Source organism: Drosophila ananassae, chromosome 3R, assembly GCF_017639315.1.
Source record: "Drosophila ananassae strain 14024-0371.13 chromosome 3R, ASM1763931v2, whole genome shotgun sequence".
NCBI classification, from domain to species: Eukaryota; Metazoa; Arthropoda; class Insecta; order Diptera; family Drosophilidae; genus Drosophila; species Drosophila ananassae.
In genome coordinates this window covers 15,106,289-15,129,167 of record NC_057930.1, presented here as the reverse complement: position 1 = coordinate 15,129,167, position 22,879 = coordinate 15,106,289, and the positions used below count along the sequence as shown (strand labels likewise).

At 42.5% G+C, this 22,879-nt stretch overlaps 1 protein-coding gene across 2 annotated transcripts; it reads left to right on the top strand.

Annotated features, from left to right (window-relative positions):
- Positions 1-1,697: 1,697 nt before the first annotated feature.
- On the top strand, positions 1,698-22,502 carry LOC6498505 (developmental protein eyes absent). Of its 2 annotated transcripts, none has more exons than XM_014906675.3 (5): positions 1,698-2,309; positions 17,474-17,520; positions 19,844-21,646; positions 21,710-21,954; positions 22,027-22,502. In XM_014906675.3, exons 1-5 carry the CDS (start codon positions 2,256-2,258, stop codon positions 22,206-22,208), a joined length of 2,331 nt encoding a protein of 776 aa, XP_014762161.1. In that variant the 5' UTR covers positions 1,698-2,255; the 3' UTR covers positions 22,209-22,502. The 2 variants fall into 2 exon arrangements, with proteins under 2 accessions (XP_014762161.1, XP_001962962.1); XM_001962926.4 differs by lacking the exon at positions 1,698-2,309 and adding an exon at positions 13,752-14,070.
- Positions 22,503-22,879: the final 377 nt, after the last annotated feature.

Genomic DNA, 22,879 nt, shown 5'->3' with positions numbered 1-22,879 from the left:
GATTCATTTGCCTAGCAAGTCGAGTAATCGAAATTATCCCATTACTGCCTTAGATTCTCCGAATTCCAATTAAACATTTTGATAATTTACCCCCCAAAACGAGGCTAGTCATGTAATATCTACACAACCTCTCATTGCTCAATTAATCCAACATAATTGTAATTCACTCCAAGCCAACGGACATGCAAATTACTAATGATTTCCTCGTGCCTTGGAGGCCGCCGCCGCCGCTCCCATATGCCTTCCCATTCCTTCCGACACAGAAACCAATTTAAAGCCGCTGTAGTTTACAGCTTAAAGTCGGATGAAATTAGGAAAACGCCTCCCTGACATCCATATACATATAGAAATATATGTACTACCAGCAGCAACCCCCAAAATCCTCATTCCCCAAAAACTGGGAACGTTGAGCACTTTTCCGGGCGCATGCGTCCAAAAATCCACTCCATTTGGGGGAGGATTCCTGGGAGAGGATAAACAGGACAATTCAAAATGGCTGCACAAATATTTGGTAAGGGAGTGCCCCCAGGACGGGGGATGGAGGGCGCAAACTGGGGATACGGGGTTGTGTTGTTAAGCCTAACTGTTACTGTCGCAATTCATTGAATTTGCAGGGCTAATTAAACACGTTAACAACTGTCGCGATGCGCTCAGCCGTGCAGGGATAACTTGCTCCAAGATCGTTGTCGTCGTCGTCCAGACGCCAGTCCAGTCCACAAAAAAAAAAATATATATGAAAAGGCCAAGACTTTGTTGAAGATAATACTGGCCATGTGGGTCTTCTAGTCTGCGCTGTGATTTTTTGGCTAAAGACCAGCGGCTTGGAGCTGTCCGTATTATCCCAAAATTGGTCAGACTAATGCGAGTCGACATTTTGCCTGGCGCCCAATCAAGTGTTGCCAAATTGGGTTGGCCAAAATACAACCAAAAAAATAAAAAAAGGAGCAAACAAGGAATATAATAAAAAACAAGGAGAGTACGAGACAGAACCGTTCGTGGAAGGTTTCAAAAATTGGCTTCCAGGAAGCCTTAGCAGCCTGTTTAATGAGCTGCCAACTTGATTGGCAGAAACCCGTAAAAAAAATATATTTTAAGATAGGTTTTTAAGGGCATTTAAATTTAAGAGATACAAGATACTAAAGAAAGTTAAGATATATGTTCAAAAAAAGTATGAGGTATATACCGAATGTGGTTCATATCATAAGGATAATTATGTAAAAATATTATAATATTTTTTAAGAATTTATTTAAAGCTATAAAAAATAAAAACTAAAAGAAAATGATTAAATAACAAAATATTAAAAATATACTGGCAATCTGCAAGTATTTCTATCTGTATCTGTAGGTGCTGGCATCTGTATCTGAGCTCGCTGAATTGTTCCGTTACGAACTAAGCCAAAAAGGGAATCCTTATGCCTCTCATGGACACACCAGTATCTGTATCTGTATCTGTGTCTGTGTCCCTTCCTGTTGAAATATTCCGTTATGGGCTGGTGGCGAACGAGTGGAGTGCAATGAGTGAGGAATCCTGATGCGCCGCCCTAAAAAGCAGACGACTCACTCGAAACGAAACTCACTCAAAGCCGAAGTGGGAGGGCGAGTGAGATGGCGTCGAGAAGGGAGCATGGGAGCGCATGGCGACGACGTCGATAGCTTTGAGACCGAACGGACCGGGGCGACCCGGCGGATGAGTGTTTTTTGTTCGACGAGCTGGAATCTCGAATTAGTTGGCAGCTTTATGGTGACATTCGTGGCGAGAGCGGACAACAATTAACCACGGCGGCCCTCAATCCGGACGTATGCCCACAAGCTTTTACCCGTCGGCTCATCGTCGCTAAAAAAAAAGAAGCATCAAATACTAAATATAACGAATAAAAAAAAACAATTCACATCATTAAAATTAATTTGGCACAAATTAATTTGCGTAACGGAACTGCTCACTTAACACAATTTAATGTTCATCCATCGCTCATTCGTTCGAGTCGCGCGGCTCCTCGTGCAATAAAACGAAATAGGCTTAATTAATCAGCAATCAACTCTATACATATTTCTATATATATTTTTGAATAAGCCCCGATTCGATTCGTCGTGTGTGTTTCGTGTTTGGAAAAACGTAAAGTGTCTACAAGCCGAAATCCCCAACTAGCTCCAAAGGCAGCTGCCATGAGAACGAAACTATTCCAGTTCGCCATTTGACATTCCCATTGCACCAGGGATCCTGCTGCACGGCCCCAAAGTGCTGACACTCTTGGAATATGTTGTATAATGTACCTTGCTATCAAAACTTCTCAACGCTGGATTACTACAAAGTGAGTAAGAGGATATCTATTATTTGGCAGCTGTTTTTGATCACTTTTTATTATTTATTTCTTAAAACAAGTCTCCATTTAAACATCAATTAAAAAATATGAGGCGCAGAGAAGAAAGGATATTGTTTATCAATATCTCCTTAAGATATCTCCTCATTACATATTATCCAAGATACCATCTTATTTAAGATTCCAGATACATTACATATTATTCAAAATACTCTGGGTTTAGTGCGACATTGAAGCTACTGGAGTATATAAGGAAAATCATCTAAAATTGAAAATAGATATTAGTAAAGATATTTTACAACATAATTAACTACAAAAACTACTCTAGTAATTTCGATTTAGAATAAGATGTCATAGTTGGCCAAAATCTCACCTTTAGGATACTTTCGAAAGCGTATATTTTAGCCATTTGGAAACCAATTTGGAAACTTCATCCATTTATGAATCAGGACTTTAGCATTCTTCAATCTGCATCAAAAGAACTACAAAATCGTAGAAAAAAATTTTGATCGATTTTTTGAAAATTTTGAAAGGGGTTACATCATGATTTTTTGCAAAAATCGGGCAAAATATTTTTTTCCCGGTTTGCTCCATGTTTTAGTGCAGATTGAAGGATATTAAAGCCTTGATTCAGAAGAGGTATTCGGTTTCTAAATCGCTTGGGAATTGCCCGAGATATTTGATTTTAAAAGTATGAAAATATCAGAAATATGGACACCTGTAGTCCTGTGTAGAGTCCTGCTTTGAAACTATATCTGATCTATATCTACATTCTTACACTTAATGTTAATAAAATCTCTGGACCACACACATCTTGCGTAACACAGATTTTCTAGTCCTAAGCCAAAAAGCAAAATTAGAAAACCCTTAGACTTTTTAAACCTCTGACTCTGAGTGCTCCAAATCATATTTTCCGCATCAAGTATTCATAATTACGATCCTTTAATGCGATCCTTTCAGCGTTGAGTGGGCAAAATGGTAAAATGGTAGCAGATGATCGTCCGCGATAGGCACACTGTACAGTGAACTGTAAGAAATCAAAGATGCTACTGCGCATTTGGCATTTGCCGTTTTGGCTGCAAATATTTCTGCTGTTGATCCTTTAATCGCAGGACACAATGCAGACACTGGCACTAGCCAGTCAAAAGGGAATTTTCAGCTTAAATGCGCACAAAAGGCCACAGAGAGATATCCGGTCGATCGAGTGGGAATCATTTGACCAGAAATAAAACCAAAAGACCCAACTAAGAGAGAAAAAAAAGGATCAGTTCGAGAAGGCACTAGGTCAAGGGCTGGAATCCAGAGATCTTTTTAGATCGGAATTTCTGGAGAATCCTTTCTGTGATTGACAGTCCCCGGGCTCTATGATTTTTTTTGTTGGGTCCAAATGAGTTCCTGTCTATTGATTTTTAGGCTATGGGCATCCTGCGTAATTTGAGCAAACTTTTGCCAGCAAAGCAATTTGCGTTGCCAAGGCAAACAAATTTTTACCAAAAATGGCGGCCATCGATGGCGGGCCGAAGGCAGAAAGCCAAAAACGCTAACACAAAAAGCGTCAACTGCTGCCATCTTTCTATATTTTTTTTTTGTTTGGAGGGATATCTATTTGACAAGAACGGAGACAGCATGAAAATCTCATAAATGCAAATGCAAAAAAAAGGACGAGCCGAAAGCCATTAGCAAATAATTTCAGCGAAAAACATTTTATTCGACAGAGAGAGAAAGGGAGGGACCAGGATAGGGATAGGGAGTGAGTGAGAGGGGCGAACCAAATGCCGTGAGGATAATTTCATTGAAATTTGAGTAGGACGAAAAGGAGCAGCAGCAGCAGCAGCAGCGCAGTAGCAGCAAAATGTACAAAAGGACAACGCGCCGTGCAGATGCCTTGCGCTTTTCGTTCGCCATTATAACAACAAACAATGCAGGCTGGAGCGGGTCGAGGTGGAGGGTTTTCAGCTGGGGGTCCTTCTGTAGTATCCTCGCTTCCCGCTTCCCGCTCCACCCACAGTGTTTGGCTTCAAAACCCGCAGGACTCTGTTGCCTCTGCGGGTTTTCCAACGAAAAACATTAATTCGTTTCTAAGGACGGTTGCTCCATTTCAGCCACACCCTGGGTTAGTCCCAAAAAAAAAAAACAAAAAAATTAAATTAAAATTAAATGTTTGTGGGTTAGTAAGCAATATATGTAATGTGGGTATCTAGTACGTAGTCCCAGGTCCTTTTTGAGAATGCTTTGATGTAAATGCCAGCGATATTTTTACAGCATAATCTGACAATCTCCCGGCTGCTCCTGTTAATCCGCTTTGTCCTCCGGCTTAAGTGGCAAATATTTGCCCAGGGCGTGGCACAGGAAGTGCATCCAAGCATCCAACCTTTAGGATGGATAATTGTCTACCTGTTCTGTCCACCGAATGAGACATTCTTCGGGTTTCCGTTTCGTAGCATTTCGAGCAAATGAACTTGTTTGTTTGTTTATTCGATAATGTTTACGCGAAAGTTTCGCCAGCGCTGAGTTGGGCAAGATTTCAGTAGCCACATTCGAGTCAGAGTCAATAAACAAACTAAGAATATCGGTAGCCACAGGCCAGCAGCTTTTCAGAGAAGACTGGCACGAGCTTTGGAAAGAAAATCCCAGTACTTCACCTTGCAGTTGCAAAGCTTATCGCTTCCTTTTCGCCTGACATGGTCTGAAGGATATGTGACGTCATACAGCCTAGGGTCCTGACCACAGAATACATTGCATAAATTTGCATACATCCTGGCTGAATTACATTCGAGCAGGCAGAATGGTAGCACGACTAGAGACTTATCCCTAAGGCCCTCTCCAGTCCCTCTTTGTTCCAGTTTCTGGACAAAAACTCTTCTAATCCGCTCAACTGGCGACACTGCTTAGTCCTTTTTATCCTGTTTTCTGTCGCCTGTCAGCAGATGAGGACATGAAATGGAATGGAAAATTAGGGCAACCTGCCTGGCCAGCTTCTTTTCAGCTGGATTTCATTCCCAAATGCTCTCTAATGATAGCAAATATTTGTACCTTATTGTGGCCATTTTGCGAGGGATTTGCATTGTCTCCGCTCCAGTTTTAGCCTCGGACCTCGGATCTCAGCCAAGTGACTCATTGTTGTCTCCTGGTCTAAATTTGAATGGTGGCCGGGGCCAGAAATAACCCACAAAAGGTCTGCACGCAATCAATTGTCACTTTCGACAGCATATTTTGAGCTGCCGTGGATCTATAGATAGCCGAAGAGTATCCTAAATATAGTTTAGAACTCTTTGCCGGGACGAGCATGGTTCTGGTAAATAATTATTCCAAATAGATCACCAGACTAATGGCAACTGATTGGTGATATAATGGGGCTTTGATTTTATACATATATTCTTTAAAGGATATATAATTATTGGGCTTGAAGTTAAGTTGTTAAGAAGAGAAAAGGGTTTGATTTCAATTTCATAAATATGAAAATAAAGTATTTAATATATTTCAGGACAGGGTAGTAAGAAATATGTCATTTCAAGATTAGATACTATATATTACTATACTATAGACACTATACTATGATACTATACTATACTATGGATATGATCTATTGAAGTCTAATCTAATTGGGCTTGAAGTTAAGTTGTTAAGAAGAGAAAAGGGTTTGATTTCAATTTCATAAATATGAAAATAAAGTATTTAATATATTTCAGGACAGGGTAGTAAGAAATATGTCATTTCAAGATTAGATACTATATATTACTATACTATAGACACTATACTATGATACTATACTATACTATGGATATGATCTATTGAAGTCTAATCTAATCTTATTTTGGTTTCGAAATATGAATATTTTTATGTGCTTTGTTTTTTAAATCTGACAAATTTTGTATCTGAAAACTTTAAATATGCAGTCCCTTGTTAAATTTTAGTCCTTCCTTACTAAAAGTCAAACAATTTCCGCCATTTTTTGGTCCCTGGAATCCTTTCCTTTCGAAAACACGCACTTGCTTAACATTTTCAAAAATCATAGCATACTTTCAAGGACCATCGCATTAAAACGCAGTAGCACAGTAATAATTTTGCCAAAACCAGAAAAATAATTTTAGAAAAAGAGAATATATAATGCATAAAAGATGGAGCAACACACCTCAAAAACCGGCGGCACGGATACGCATCTGTCACATCAAAAGTGGCATCTGGGCATCTTACAACGCTCCGATAATTGGTGCGGGCCGGGAATGGCTGAGTTTTTTTTTGTACTGTATGGTTTCTGGTTTGGGACGCTTTAGCTTACAGGAATTCTTGTTAAAATTGAGAAAAAATAGATGCGTGTGAGAGGCAAACAAATGAGCAAAAGTGCGACGAAATGAACTTGTCATAATTATTTGACAGTTGGGGTAAGTGTGAGGCCTCCTGTAGCTGCGGCGCATTAACCAAAAAATTAATGTAAAGCATTTCGTTGAGGGGGGAAAATAGAGGGAGAGGTGGCTGCGTATCCGATTCGGTTCACTTTGATTCTCCTTTACAGTGTCACTGCCAGAGGGTTGCGGGGTCAAGTGGTCGCAGCCTGTGAAAACAAAACTCTTTGCCCCTCATTTCCGGTTCAATCAAGTGGCAGACAGTTTGGAGCATGATAAGATTCCTGCTGGGAGAACTGGGAGAACTGCTCGGGCCCCTGATGGGGTTTACTTAGGTGTGGCGGCTGTTGTCAGTCAGAAAGGCGCAGACAGGCAGCTGCCACCCCATTGCCTTACCCCTTACCCCTCACTCCTAACCTCACTGCCATAACCCCCTCTTCTTACCAATTAAGCGGTTTTTTCTGAGACAAATTTGTTCGACCTTTGACTTGGCTGGGTGAACGGATATGGCAGTGCCCGCTCGTTAGTAATCGTGACAGTTTTTCTTATATTTTTTTTCATAATTTTTACAACGAAATTTGTATTTTCCTGGCCCCCGGGTCCTGCTTTCGAAACCATTTTCCTGAAGGCTCTTGCAACAAAAAAAAAATATCATATTTCCTCGTTGCACATTTTTTTTTTTTTTCCATCCTATTCTTCGGGGCTTGGGAAAGTGCAGCAGCAGCAGAAGCAGTAGCAGCCTCCGGATTCCGGACTTCAGAGTCCGGACAATTGGCAGCCAAAATGCCAACAAACAAATCATTCACATTTCGTCCATTGATTGGCGAGGCGGTAAAGCGAAATTTGATATTCAGGATCTGCGATGAAAGTGCCGAGAGGGATGAGCCAGAGAAAGGGACATCAACGAGGAGGTACACAAAAAAATCTATATCCATTGGACCATCCTTCGATTTCTAACTACGATTCTATACCAAAGATTCCAGAACGCACCTGTTTTCTTATTCATTAAAGTAATATTATATTGTTCTAATTATTTTCTTTTCTTTATTATAATTATTCTTTATTTTTTTTTTTGCCATTTTGTTGCAATTGCTGAACAGAAGCAGAGCCAAAGTTAAATGTGGCCAAGGTCTGAGCGATGAAACCGATCCCCGGACAACTTTAGGGCCTCCACATATGGTGTAACTGTAACTGATAGGCCAACTGGGGTATTCGGTTCCAGTTGCCAGTTGCCAGCTATTCGTTGCAAGTTGCCCAAGTCCGCAGCGTGTTGCACAGTTGGCACAGTTTGTGGTTCCCCCCATATATGCCACCGAATAGCGAATCTCTACCTTTAATTAAATTGTGAAAATTATTTCCATTTCCTCCATAAAAATGTCATAATTTTTATGAAGCTTCCTCTGCTCTGACCCGATTATCCTTGAAGGGTTGAAGTGAAGGGGTTAGAGAACACCTGAGTTACATCTTAAAGGGTTAACAAGCAACTCCTTTTGAAGACAAACTCAAGGGGTTACAGAGGGTTGAACTCTGAGGGCAATCAAAGATTTTAATTAACAAACAAAGAAGCCGATTTTCCCGAAGTAATTGGCAATGATTTTTCTGCCAAAAAAGTGCAAGTTTTATCATCGTTGAACCGGAACCGTGACTTTTTGGGAATAGGTCAACATTGTTGTTTAATTAGAGGACAATAGCTGTCAATAGTATGCCCCGATCCTTGTAAGAAGTTTTGGCAAAAGTCAAAGGTTTCAAGCTAATTGCGAAGAAAAAAGGACAGGGCAGGGCAGGGCGGCCTGCCGACGGATAGCCAGCTGTGAAAAAATCTTATCCACACTCAATCTTAATGACTACTTAAACAGCGACAAAGCCAACCCCCAGCCCTTAACCCCCCAGGTCCGAAGCAGGAACACCCCTCGTAGCAGCAAGCAACCCCCTCGATGATGATCGGCTCAAGTGCCGCACTTGAGCCAGCTGTTTGGCACTCGGGATGACTTTAATTTAAGCCCTGGGGTGCCATATATACGAAAACCTCAACATTAATAAGTGTTAATAATTGTGTGTATATGCTATGTGTTATTTTTCCCAACTGCGTTGACACGCCCCTCCCAGCCGCCCAATCGCTCGGCCCAGTTGGGACAAAAAACAACAACGTCTAAAATTTCACATCACTTTCGCAACTTCATGGGGGTGGAGGAGGAGGATGGAGGAGGAGGCTGCCTGGTATGGAGGGGTGGTGCTGGTGGGTGGGCGGTGTGAAAGGGGTGGGTGGCCACCAGAACTCACCGAGCCGAGACCGAGTTAGAAAGTCCGTCCAGAGGAGCGTAACATAGACAGGGCATGGGTATAGGATTACCAGCATCCCGGAGCAGCATCCACCTCGTAGTACCTCTCGTGTGTATGGCAACCGAAACAGAACCAGCCTCCCTGGGGGTCTCCAATGATTTGTTGTTGTTGCGGGGCAAGTTTACAAATTCAATTTGTCAGCGATGCCTCAAATGTTGTTGTCCAGGACAGGGTGAGAGTGGCTGGAAGCATAATTTCATAGGCCTGGCAACGGTTAACTAACAAAAAAATTGTAAAACACCGGAACAAATTTAGAGGAAGAAGATGATAGGTATGGACTCAGGGATACCCTAGGTAAGAGTCAGGAGAAAATATATTTCGATTTTATATCTAAGCTATCAATAATTTTTCCAATTTGGTTGATGATTTTCCTAAGAGATTAATGGCTTGGAGCATATGGAGTATTTCTTTCTTAAAAAATCACTCTAAAAGATATTCCTTCTCTAAAGACTTTTAGATTTCAATAAATGAACTATTTTTTAAAAGGTTGTATCGTAAAACATAACATATATAAGGTTTCTGTATAAGAAAGTTAAAAAACATTAAATTCTATAAAAGTATTTTGAAATAATCTTTTTTAAAAACATCTGGTTACGATAAACCCACTTGATGGAAAATTTTCTTTATGAAATCTATTCAGTAATCGAAGAGGCTACCCCTAGTCTGGCATACCCTGGCTTCTTCAGCAGCCCCCTGGGTATATAGCATATGCTCCCGTTGCATACTTGAGGGCGCATTTGATTAGAACCCACCGAGGCGTGAGGATTTAATTTTGTTGTTCGGTTGTTGCGCGTTTTGACACGCGCTAGACGAGAACGCATAATTAAATTAATTAGAGAGTCGTTCCCACAGGTAAACGTGCCAGTCGTCGCCCGCTGTCCCCCTTTACGAGTACTCCTTGGATACACTCCGCAGTACACTCCTCCGATCCAAGCCAAAAGCAATCCACTCCGCACCAGAGTTTTGATGATCATTCGCAGTGACAGGCGACACACTTTGCTCGGTGGGTGGCCCGAAAGGCCAGCAGGTTGTTGTTGGGCTGTGAGTGGGTGTTTGAGGGGTGATGGCTGATGGGTGGGTGAGTGGGAGTGGGAGTGGGAATGGGAGTGGGAATGGGAGAGTGGGTGGGTATTGGTTGCCATGAGAACACACACCAAGAACACCCGCTTTCCGGCTGAGACTTTGGCTTTGGTCTTCGGCTTTTGCCTTTTAATGAAATTCCTGACCAATGTTTGTTTTGTTTAGGTCGCCATGGCGATTCCAGAACTCCCCACCAGCTCCCGCAACCCACCCACCATCCAGCTGACCTCCAGTTGCATAAATATATATATCTCTGGCGGATCGGCACGTGCCTGGAACACAAACACAGGTTCCGCATAATATTTCCCAAGAATGAAAGCATAAACGAACCGTTTCTCGCCCACCCCGGTGGCCATCATAATCAACTCCATCATCATCATTATTATTCAGTGGCAAGAGTGGCTATTGTGGTGCAAGTGCACTTTTCAGACTGGGGTTTATTTTTATTCACTTCTTATCTGGGGAAGCAAAACGCCCACACACTCTATGTTCGACTGACCACAGTCCATAGTCAGAGTCACAGTCTTTGTTCGGCTTTGTTTTCTGGCCATTACGATGTTTCGATTCAAGATATTCGGAATATTCCCTATAGTGGCCCCTGGTGGCCTTGTTGGTTCATAAAAACCAATAATATTTTTTATGGAACCAGCACAGTAGTTGGTTGGGCGTTTTTTAATGGGGCTGGGAGTCGTAAAAGAGGCTCCTCAAAAATATACCAAAAATATATATATATTTTTGGTTAATGTGCTTGACTCTGAGGCTCAGCTGGATATGAAACACTAGGTTTTTTGTTTGATTTACGATCGATTCTGGTCGATTGATATGGGATCCCCGGAACAGCTGATTGTCTGGAGTTGCATTATAAATATTTGTACAAGTGGAAAATATGTTTTCCAATAGGAAATGCAATACCTTTCAAAGTTGTTGTTTGGTAATTTTTTCCATTTCCACATAATTTTGCAATTTTCTGTGGAATCACAGAAGGAAACCGGACCAATAGAACTGTATATAGTTCTTTTGCTTTTTTTTGTCTATGATGCATTTTTCATTTGCCAATCCATTTCATTGAGGATTTTCTGAATCAAAGAATTCCAAGTTCAGTTTGCCCAACAAACTGCAGATGCCCCATGCCAAAAATTTGCATAATAAACTCTTCCATTCTATGGGGTTCGTGCTCATAAATGTATTTATGCATTTTTTTTTCCAGCTCCTTGTTCATCCTACACGTTTTGTAGTCTATCTGGTATTTCTTTTTTTTTGCGGTTTTGATATCCACGGCTCAGCAATTTGTTGGCTCTTGACTCTCGGCTCAGAGACCACCTCAGACCTTTGGCATGTGCTGACAAATGGGAAACTTCCCCAATCAGCGAAGTACGATGGCAAAAAGTGACCCAATTTCTGGGCCAATGACGCATTTTTCGTTGACTCTTGAACTCTAGAAGTCGAGAATTTGAGAGCCCAGTGGATAGGCCGAACAGAATGACAACAAACACGAATTGCTTGTCCGTTGGAGTCGACCAAAAAAAAAATCGAAAATCCTTATCTAGATGTCCAGGCTGAGATCAAGTTGTAAGAATGCGAACATGGCCAACAAATGTGCTCGACTCAGGTGTTAAAACTTTTGCATTAAAATGGCGCCCAGGCAAGAGGCCTTGATCCCTGCTAGCTGGGAGATCGGAGTCTGGTCTGGTCCGGATCCCCCACCTCTGTGGGCTGTGTGTGTGTGTGTTTGTAAAATTAATACAACACTCGGGGAGGTCCAGGACGATCAAAACTGAACGTAAATCTTAAGCTTGCCTTCCTCCCCATTCCGCAATATTAAGATACTCCGATTCTCCATTGTTGGTTTTTTTATTTTTATTTTTTTGTTGCAGTCGCACGATCAGCACGTTCAGCATCAGTAGGGGGATTGGGGGTGGGGTTTTGGAGCTGGAGTTTGGGACTGAGGCTGGGTCGCTGGGGAGAACAGGATGATGGTCTTTAGCGATCGGCAACCGGTCCACGACAAATGTGCCAGTCTCAGCAACATGCCACAGGCCACAGAAATATCTGCAAATGCAGCAAATTGTGCGCAGATTTGTTTACAGAAGACTCCAAGTGGTCCAGCATCAGCAAAGGAGCACCACTGTTGATCATCGTAGATATAATTGACGACATGTTGTCTCACGATCGTGCTAAAGCGATTAAAGCTAATTTAATGCCCAACTCGCTTGAATCATTTCCTTTAAAGTTTCAACAAAAAAAAATTAAAAAATTTCCCACTCCCATTTTTGGTATGTTGTTTGATTGGGAAAGCCAGCGCATGTTGCACTTTGATTTTTTTTTATCGAGTTACTCTACAGTTTTCACTTTTATTTTAAATTGCTGGAAGTAAGCTTGTTTTCGGAATTCCACTGCATATGACTCGCCCTTTATTTGTCTAAATGCACTTGTTTCTGTTTACTTGAAACCCCATCCATATCGCAGCTTATACGTCAGTGTTTGTTTAGACTTTCGGGCAAAAATTAAGTGTTAAAATCACATCGATTGTTTACGGTACGAATAAATTGTTTGGAATGGCTGGAGACACTCTTTATCCATAAATAAATATGAGTTTATGCCTTTACCTGAATTGGAATTTAGTGAGGTTTAATTTCTTTGTTCTAAAAGGTTTCACTTTCATTTAGTTACTCAATCGTCTTAGAAAGAAATATAATCTATAAAGAGTTAAGAAATTAAATATGTCATAATTAAGTTTTAGATTAAAGATAGAAACTCATTATAGTTTATAGAACTCCCTACTCTATTTAAGACTTATTAGTGACTTCCTCCTTAAAAAAGGTCAACCAATTACCATCGAAAGTGAATCATGGCTAGTGAATGCTCTGTGATTTTGTGATTAGATGCCAATTTGTTTATGGCACTCGCTGGCCTGCCAACAGATCAGATATCCTAACATATATGCGGATATATCGAGTATCGGTTAGACTATACCCAGCACACTTCGTCTCGCCTTACACCAAAGCATTCATAATTTTTTGGGAGCTCCTACCCTAATACGTTACGGATCCACCATCGAACTCTAGAGCCAATAAGTTTCTTGACGTCTTGGATTACCAGAGATTTGAATTTTTTTTTCTTCGATTTTTACGATTGCCATAAAATTGCTGGCGGTTTCTATTGATTTTTGGGATTTTCGGAAATGTGTAAGCTTGAAAACAATCTGAGAAATTTCATCTGATTAGTTTATTAATTTGTGTAATGTGCTCGAATGGTGGCAGACGTAGCCTAGAGGCTGGAGTAATTTATTAATTTATGCGAATAGGAAACGCTCGAACAGTTTCCAAATGGCGTTTGGCCAGCGGCAGAAACTATCTCAGCCACAATGGGTATTGTTCGCCCGCATCCGAGAGATACAAAAGGCAGAAGAAGTATATATGGGAAAACAAAAACTTTGTTTTTTGGTTCGGAGGAAAAGTGGTTTGGTTTGCTCGACCGACCAACCCACCCCTGTTTGTGTGTGTTTGGCTATGGACTGGGAATGGGCGGAGTTTAGAGGCTTCTTCGGTGTGTGAGTGAAAACCATAGCCACGAACTCGTTTCGAGTGGTTTGCCAGCCGCCATCCAATGCTGAGATTTTCACTCAAAACGCCGCCGCTGCCGACGTCGCTGCTGTGGTACGGCCTGCGTCGAATTGTGGCTCAACCGGGTGGTTCAGTGGTTCATTTTGAGAGAGCCATTCAACGGGACCGGTCCTAGCCGATCCGTCCGATCCGGCACTTGCGGAACTACAAAAAAAAAAAATCATTCGTTAACGGCATTCAATTTCAAAACACAATCGGATATCAATCAAATCCTCCAAATCCAAAGATACCATTTCGCGAGTGCATATTTCTAAGTGAAAGTTTAAGGTTGCTTGATACAGAACCACCCACATAATGGTCACCCTAATGCCATACAACTATACTGCCCCGCGATGCGGATTAATTGACAAAATGATCGAGCCAAAGGTAATGAAAATAATGAAAAAAAAAATCATAAGAGTGTCGTCGTTATAGTGGGATTTTTTCGCTCTTCGTTGAAGCATTAAAAGTGATGTGGTTGAGACCCCCACTTTCGGTGGGTCTCTGTGGTGGTGCCGTCGGTTATTGCTATGTTATGATGACGGTTATTATTATGGTTGTTCCTTGGTGGTTTTACATTGGTGGGGCTTCTCCTAGCTCTCAGCATCAGCCGTGATATCAACCGAATAGCGAAACTTTTAAAAACTGCCAGAGAACCTGGAGTGAAAAAAAAACTTGATTATTTATGGAAGCTGGAGTATAAACGAGAGCTTAGGATGTTTTATTAGGGGCTAAGTTGATCTATTGGATAGTATGATATCTCTGAATCTATGTCAACAAATTAAGTTCGAGTTGACAAGTCAAGAGTTATTAAGATGTTGGACTACATATCACTGTTGAGTTTATTTTTAGATTATTACTAAATAATTTGTTAAAAATTAACCATAAAAAGAGAAATTTGTTTATTGCCTTTTTCAATAATCCTCATAATTAATAACAATGGAGACAAAATTTTATAGACCTCTTAGAGGGGATTAGATCGAGAGACACCTGACCACATTTTTATTACAACGCATTAATCGGCTTAACTCCGGTTGTGGTTAATGAAGCAAACAAGTCAGGTCTTAAAGGTCCTCCCAGAAATATGCATTGTGTACTTGTCATCTCATCAACTTGTTCCCAGACCAATTAATGAACCCTTTCATTCACTTGGAATTTGGTTGTAAAGTTGTAAAGTTTTGGCCCCAATACCCCTAGTGATTTAATGGAACAGCATACCAGAAGGTCTTAAAAACAAGAGAGAAGTTTTTATGTATGGGTCCCTGAACTTAGACTAAGACAAAGTCCAAAATCCAGACTGAACAAACGTGACGAACGTCAAACGGAGAGTAGGTCGAAAGGATGGAAGGGTTTCTGGTTTTGGATGGTTAAGGCGAAATATTAATAGAGCATAAATTACAGCACTAGCAGAAGGAAAGGGTGCTTTATGGGAATTTAAAGAGCCTGGCCCACAAAGCCAGAGCTAAAGCTGGGCTTCAACTGGGGCCAGTTGCCGGTGCGGCATTAATCACATTTTAATTAAGTTTAAGCCGTAATCGTAAAAATTAACACGCCATAATTCAACTGCGACAATACGCGCTGCATGTAATTTATGACAAAGAGAGAACAGAGAAGGCTAGTCGGGGATCTGGCGGATTTCGGGTAGTCTTGGGGGTATTCGAAATATTGATTATGGCCCTGGCGATTGACACTTGGCGATTGTTGATTATACTACCATGATTGTGGCCCGAACGTAATTAACGTGCCAAAGTGTTAAAGGTGCATATGGGATAGGTCTCTCCCCAGCATCTCCCAGCCACACACCAAAAATAAAAAGAAACAAATTTTCCTCTTGTTTATTTTGATGGTTATCGGAGAGAGGGAGAGGAGGAGCGGGCTGGCAGGGGAGCGAGGAAGGCTTAGGGCCAGGTTAATAAAAAATTTGTCGCCGTCTTCTTGGCTTGTCTTTTGTTTGCCTGTCTGTGTTAGCTTGTGTGTTTTAATCTTCTTCTAAAGCAGCACAAGAGACAAAGAGATTACGATCACAGGAATTTCGTTAAAGATGCTCAAAAAAACAGGTCTTAATATGTGTGTGTTAGTGTGTGTCTTAGTGTGTGTGTGTGTGTGTGTGTGTGTGGGTCATCTCCCCAGAACCCCTCTATCCTGAAACCTCAATCCCTGCCTGATCACTTCTCTGTGTTGTCTGTGTTAATGTTTACGTTGTCAGCTTGTGCCATAAATTAGTTTAGTAAAAGGTTGCATTTGGATCTTCCCCCCTCAGCTTCCCCCTCTCCCCCTCCCCCTCCTCCTTAGCCCCAGCCCCCTCTGCCCTCACTCTATCCGTGCAACACGCAATGCTCGATTCGCGATACCAGTTCGCATCTCAAAAACGAAACGCTACCGTTCGGGTAGCTTCCCATTCCCAGTCCATCTCGTCCCGTCCGGACGCTGCGCATGCGCGTGTTCCCTGCCCAGACGACAAATTTGAGCACCTTTCCCGCCCCTACCGGCACCTACCCCTCCCGGCGCCCCCTGCCAGTGGCCCGGATGATGGACAGTGCGTGCGTGTGGTCATCGCTGGCCGGCAGAAGCTGTCAACCCGAAGCCGCTCAACTTTTCGGCTTCCTCCATTTTTTTTTTCACATTTTGCATTTTTTGTTAGCTTTTCTGTAGGGGAGGGGCTGGGAGAAGGGGTGGCCCAAAATTCCAGCACCTGGGCTTGTCCTTCCCGGCTGTCCGCCTTCGATTTATCTGGCTTCCGTTCAATTTGCATTTATTTCAGTCCTTTTTATAATTTCATGGAATTTGTCAAGCGGTCGAGGATGGGGTGGAAAGCAAATTAAGCTGAGCTCTTAATTGCAATGAGAGAAGGGAGTAACTATAAAAAATAAATATATAATTAAATAGTGAATAAATAAAAAATTATATAGAATACATTACTCGTTGCTATTATTCACAAATATCTCAAGAAAGGCAGTTGTAAAGGAAGAAAATGATTGAGGATGAAGATTAAAAAATAATCCTTTTATAGATCCTTCTTATAGATCCTTTTTATAGTAATATATACATACTATATTATAAACATAAACATAAAAAAATATTAAATACTTCAGAAAGGAAGGGAGAACCTGAAAAAAACCCTAACTTTCCTTCAGAAAGTCTATAAAAATACCTACTCCTGATCAATTTATAGATATATTACATATTTCTTTCCATTTAACTTCCTATAAACATTTATTATTTCAAGTGTTGTTTATTCCTTCCTGAGATCTCCCCCTTTTGGCAAGTTTTCACATTATGTCTCTTCTTATCAAATAAAGCTTTTTTTTGCCCCCATGGCTCGCAGTATCCTTATCAGAGTCTCGCCCCAAGCTATCGCACCACCTGCTGCGCTGTCTCTTTTTTTTATTATTTTATTTCATTGTGGTTTTTTGGTTCTGTTTCTGTTTTTTTTGTCCCCCCTCTTATGTGGAGTTCCCCTTAAATGGCGCCGCACATCCGAATCATTTCGCACAGCCCAGAAAAACTTTTTCCCACGCATGGGTCTTAAGACTGGGCTTCAAAACTGCTGCCATCAGCGGCAAATGGCGAATTGCAAATTATGTAAAATTCACTGTTTTTTTTGCACTAAATGATAACCCAAATATAGTGGTTCCAGAACGGTGGAAGTGCCGAGCTCAGCACTGCGTTGGCAGACGCTGAGGTGTTTATAAACAAATTCTTTCTTTACATAATTTAAGAAAACAGGAACAATTATAAATATAATATGTATTAATACCGATTTTCCCATTTTTTCTTGGCATATTTTCAGGTTAAACGTCCCAAAACTGAACACACGGATACACATGAAAGAAATCGGTGGGTTAACAAATATATTTCAAAAATTTAATTTTGTATTTCAAGTAAGGTTCTACCTACTTGTAGGATTTTTTTTGAATAGGGTGTTTTCCAGCTGTAAGCGTAGACAATTTGTAACAGAAGGAAAAAGGAAACTCCTCACACTTGCAGGCCTCCATGTAGCATCTTCAATTGGTTTCGATTGAAAACGAAAAAGAAGAGGGTGGAGTGGCAAGGATGTGTGGCAAGTATTTTGCATGTGACCCTCTCAACCTGACACATGCCCTGCAACAAAAATTCAAAGAATGAATTTCTTGCACGCCTCAGCTGTAGATAGAAGATAAACCAAAGTGTCAGAGCACTTAACACTTGCCAAAGGGAAAGATTCCGGCCAGACCCATACCCAGTTCCAGTCCCAGTCCCAAGCCCAACTACTTAAAAGGGGCTTAAGGGCGGCAACAGTTGCGGCTTAGTCTTAAAGATCTCCGCCTCCCGTCTCTTTCATTTTTGGTCTGCCTGTCTCTTTCTTCAGCTCTCGCCCTCTTTAATTATAATTCATTATAATTTGCGTAAATCTCCCATTGGCTGCCCACATTACATCACATAAACTCACTCAAATCGTGGGATCTCTGGGGCGAGATATTTGTTTGGATTTCTGGCTCTCTCATCAGCGCACGCGTCGTACATTATTGAGGAAAAAATGGGGGAAAACGTGAAAATGGGAAAAATGGGGAAAATGTGAAAATGGGGGGGACTGGTTTCCCGGTTTCCCCCTTCAACCAGCCAGCATCTGCCGCTTGTTGTGGCTGCTGGCAAGATAAATGTTCCCCTTTCCCCAAAACAAACACAAAAAGTATCTCAAGGTGTCAGATTCCTTTGGAAATTGGGCACTTAATTTACCTTCCTATTAAAATTATGAAAAATCCTTACAAATTTTTTCTGTTTCTAGGCTTTTTTTTCTGGATTGGATGGGAAGGAAGAAAAATAGACATTGAGAAAATATAGGAAATTTATTTTTGTCTAAAAAAGGGGTGGAAAGTTATCCCAAAATTATTGTAAATTGATGAAGATATTAAATTCCATTCATGGCATTGGATAATAACTAAAATTTAAATGGTTTTAAAGCAAGTATTCGGATACTATATTTATTAATTTTAGTTCTTTGAGGGGCCAACTTCATTAAAAGGGATTATATTTCCAATTGGCTTCCCCTCTTGACATAAATTATGAACTGAAGTGTTTTGATTTTCTTGATTTCATGATTTATATTGGGGGCTCGACATTATTCGAGTTTTATGGATCCTTTAGGGCTCTTTTTTCAATTTGTCCACTTAATTTGTTCGGCAATTGAAAAGTAATCATTCCCGTGGAACAACAAAACCCATCAAAACACAAATCGTAAAATATATAAAAAAAAAATATTTGTCGCCGCTCTTTAAGAATTTAACATTTGCTGAACATGTGGCTATAAAGAGGGGGTAGTGGTGTGAGGGGGTTACCAAAAAACAAAAAAAAAAGGCAACGCACATGCCAGAACGAGGCTCTCAAGTGCCCCGAAACAATTTGAAACGATTTCCTTTTTTTTCATCTCTGCGATTCTCTGAGATCGTAGAAAAATATTTATAACACTTGACAAGATTTTAAAGACCTCTTCGGCCAGAGAGTCCCAGAGACTCAAGGGATCTCAAGCCGGGCCCTCACACACTTGACGCGGGCTCTGGGTTAGGAACTAATAGGAAACTCAAATCCAAGAACATGGAACGACAACTTGCCGTTAATTTTATGGCTGTTTAAAGATTATTGGAAATTATTTTATGGGTTTCCCTAACGAGTCAAAGGTTCCCTGTTTCGACATCTCTCCCACACTCTGGCACACACAATGGGATATGTCTCCATGTGTCTTTATGGGATTTGAATGCTAAAATATGTTCTTTCAAGTCAAAGGTTAAATACTCTAGTCTAGCTAATATTTAAGCTTAAGTTTATATATTTATAAACAACAAGTTTAAGATTACATCTCATAAAAAAACTGGAAAATATATACTATATATCGACTGCTCTGATTTCTGGATCCCATAAAAAGATATACGAGTTTTAGAGTCAAGTACATAAATAAATTACTTAATCTGTAATATATACATATATCACTCTCAAAGCTTTAAATTAAAAATTGGCAGAATTATTATAAAGCAGGTTTTTAAGCAGACTTAATATAATTTTTTATTAAGTGTTGAATTTAAAATTGAAGAAGGCAGCTGGGTGCAGTTTAATTATAAAATTATCTCGTTTATACCCACCCCTTTCCGCACTTATTTAACCCCTTTTTTTGTGTTCTCCCTTGCAGCCTCTGCAATCTGTCACAGCAGCAGCAGCAACAGCAACCCCAGCAACAGCAGCAGCAACAACAAACGCAACAGCAACATCAACAGCAGCAACAGCAACAGCAACAGCAGCAACAATCACATCCCAGCACCGTGTTGGCCAGCAATGGACCCAGTAGCGCCGGTGCCAGCATGGGCGTCGGTGTGGGCGGTGTGGGCATTGGCGGTGTCGGAGGGGTGGGAGTAGGCGTGGCGGGGCAATGCAGTCCGCTGGGCCTGCCACCGCAGAGCCAACCGCTCCAGCCGACAATCGGATCGCTGGCCTCGCTGAGCGGCCACTACTCCAATGGCGGTGGATCGAATGCGAATCCCAGCAGCTGCAGCCTGGCAGCATCCTCCAGTTTTGCTCAGTCCTCCGGCAGCAGCTTCTCCACATATCAGCAGGCCGGCAGCGGGGGCGGAGGCGGCACTGTGACCGGCGAGGATGTGAGCACCACCGTGATGTCGCACTGGACGTCCCACGACGGCAGCAATTCGGGGGCGGCCGTCAAGTCGGAGTCCCGCAGTCCCGGCCAAGTCCATCCTGCCTTGGATAATGGCAGTGTGTCGGCAGGAACAGTGGCCGGATCGAACCTGTATGGATGCAGCGCCGCCACCAGCAATCCCCTGGACACGGGAGCCGCCACGGCGGCGGTCAACTCCTCGGCGGTGGCAGCCGCAGCAGCGGCGGTGTACGATAGCAAACACGACTACTACTACTACAACAGCATGCAGCAGTACACGCCCCCGCCGCCATTCTATTCCAGCTACGGAACTCCGTATACGACGGCCCGGCAGGCCAAAATGGAGCCCGGAGCAGCGGCTGCGGCGGCGGCCTATCTGACGCCCAGCTACGCCGGAGGAGGCAACAACAACTCGCAGCTCTACAGCAGTCCCTATGCCGGGTACAACAATTTCGGGCAGCAGGACTACGGCGGCTACTACAACGAGCAGTACGGCAACTACTACAGTCCGGCCAACTATTCGCCGTATGCGGTCAGCTCGCCCAGCTCCAGCGCCAGCCACGGGCATGGTTTTCATGTGGCGGCCTCGTCGAATCTCTCCGAGAGCCCCACGGATACACACTCCACCACGCCGGTGCACCAGACCACCCACTCGCCGCACTCCCCGCTCCCGATCTCGCCGAGCGCCACTTCCGGCATCGGATCTCTAGGCAATGCCGCTGCCTCCGCCGCCGCCGCAGCCACGGCCCTGAATTCCAGCGGTGGCAGCAGTGTGGGCACCCCCGGATCAGGTACAGGGGTGGCCAACAGCAAGACCACGCCCACGGGCAAGTCGGGGAGAGCGCGCGGAAGGCGCCACCAGCAGCCGAGTCCCACGAGGAGCACCGCGTCGGATACCGGAAATAGCGAGGCGGTGAAGCCGCCGGAACGCGTGTTCGTCTGGGATCTGGACGAGACGCTCATCATCTTCCACACCCTGCTCTCGGGCAGCTATGCCAATCGATACACCAAAGACCACAGCTCCCTGATGACCATCGCCTTCCGCATGGAGGAGATGGTCTTCAACATGGCCGACACGCACTTCTTCTTCAACGAGATCGAGGAGTGCGACCAGGTGCACATCGACGATGTCAGTTCCGACGACAACGGCCAGGACCTGAGCGCCTACAACTTTGCCACCGACGGCTTCCACACGGGCACCCCGCCCGGCGCCCCGCCCAATCTCTGCCTGCCCACGGGCGTGAGGGGCGGAGTCGACTGGATGCGCAAGCTGGCCTTCCGCTACCGCAAGATCAAGGACATCTACAACAGCTATCGCGGAAAGTGAGTATTACCAGGGAGAGTAACTCTGTATCCTAGATTCTAAACATTCGTTATCCTTTGCAGTGTTGGCACTTTGCTGGGACCCGGAAAACGCGAGGCCTGGCTGCAGATCCGCTCGGAGATCGAGGTGGCCACCGACAACTGGGCCACCCTGGCGCTGAAGTGCCTGAGCATGATCGCGCAGCGAGAGAACTGCGTCAATGTCCTGGTCACCTCCACGCAACTGGCACCGGCGCTGGCCAAGGTCCTGCTCTTCGGACTCGGGGGAATCTTCAACATCGAGAACATCTACAGTGCGCACAAAATCGGTAAGGCATTGAGGATATGGCGAGTCGATCGATCTGGAAGCTAACCAGTTTTCTTTTTTTTCCCCCCTTTAGGTCAGGAAACCTGCTATGAACGAATCGTGACTCGGTTCGGACGCAAGAGCACCTATGTGGTGATCGGGGATGGGGCCGAGGAGGAGGCGGCCGCCAAGGCCATGAACTTCCCCTTCTGGCGGATCTCCGCCCACAGCGACATACGCGCCCTCTACACTGCCCTCGACATGGGCTTCTTATGAAAGGCCAACTCGAGATCTGGAATTCGAAATGGAATATATATATTGTTAGCCACTTTATTGCTGGCTCGAAGAAGTTTTGAGTACAAACAGCAGAATGTTTTAATTAATTTATTTAATTGTATGTATGTGCGTGTGCGTGAGGCAAACTAAAAAAAAAAAAAACAGCAACAAAAACTAAAAACAAAATGAAAAAAAAAAACTGTAAACCAGCGCAAAATAATTTAATTATTTTGTTTATACAATTTATACTTTAACGCCAAGACTTTTTGTATTATATAGTTTTTAAACAGAAAACAAAAAACATGAAAATGATGAAGAAAAACCTAATCAACGATCGTAACAATTCTCGCACGAAATTGTTTCAAGTGTATAATTAATTAATTGATTAATTAAATGATTAATTAAAAGATTTATACGTATTTAGCACTTTAGAGTAGCAATCAATAACCGACCGAAAGGCGCAGATCCTGGCACAGATCGATCGGAGCAGAAAAAACAACAAAAGTTAGTTTAAAGTTCTTAGTTTAAAAACGGAGCATAACTATAATGATTATAAATAATTTAAAATGAAAAAGCAAAAACTGTAGTGTTCAATTTTGATTAACTATTATATAGCTGCATATATTAAACTAAACTATATTTAAAATATAAAAACCAAGTAATGAAAGAGC

What these genes read in the sequence shown, in the direction of transcription:
- LOC6498505 (XM_001962926.4), top strand. Translation starts at nt 13,999, where the DNA reads ATGGTCACCCTAATGCCATACAACTATACTGCCCCGCGATGCGGATTA. An exon ending in GATACACATGAAAGAAATCG is followed by an intron (nt 17,521 to 19,843) that starts GTGGGTTAACAA and finishes TCTCCCTTGCAG; the next exon opens with CCTCTGCAATCTGTCACAGC. An exon ending in TACAACAGCTATCGCGGAAA is followed by an intron (nt 21,647 to 21,709) that starts GTGAGTATTACC and finishes TATCCTTTGCAG; the next exon opens with TGTTGGCACTTTGCTGGGAC.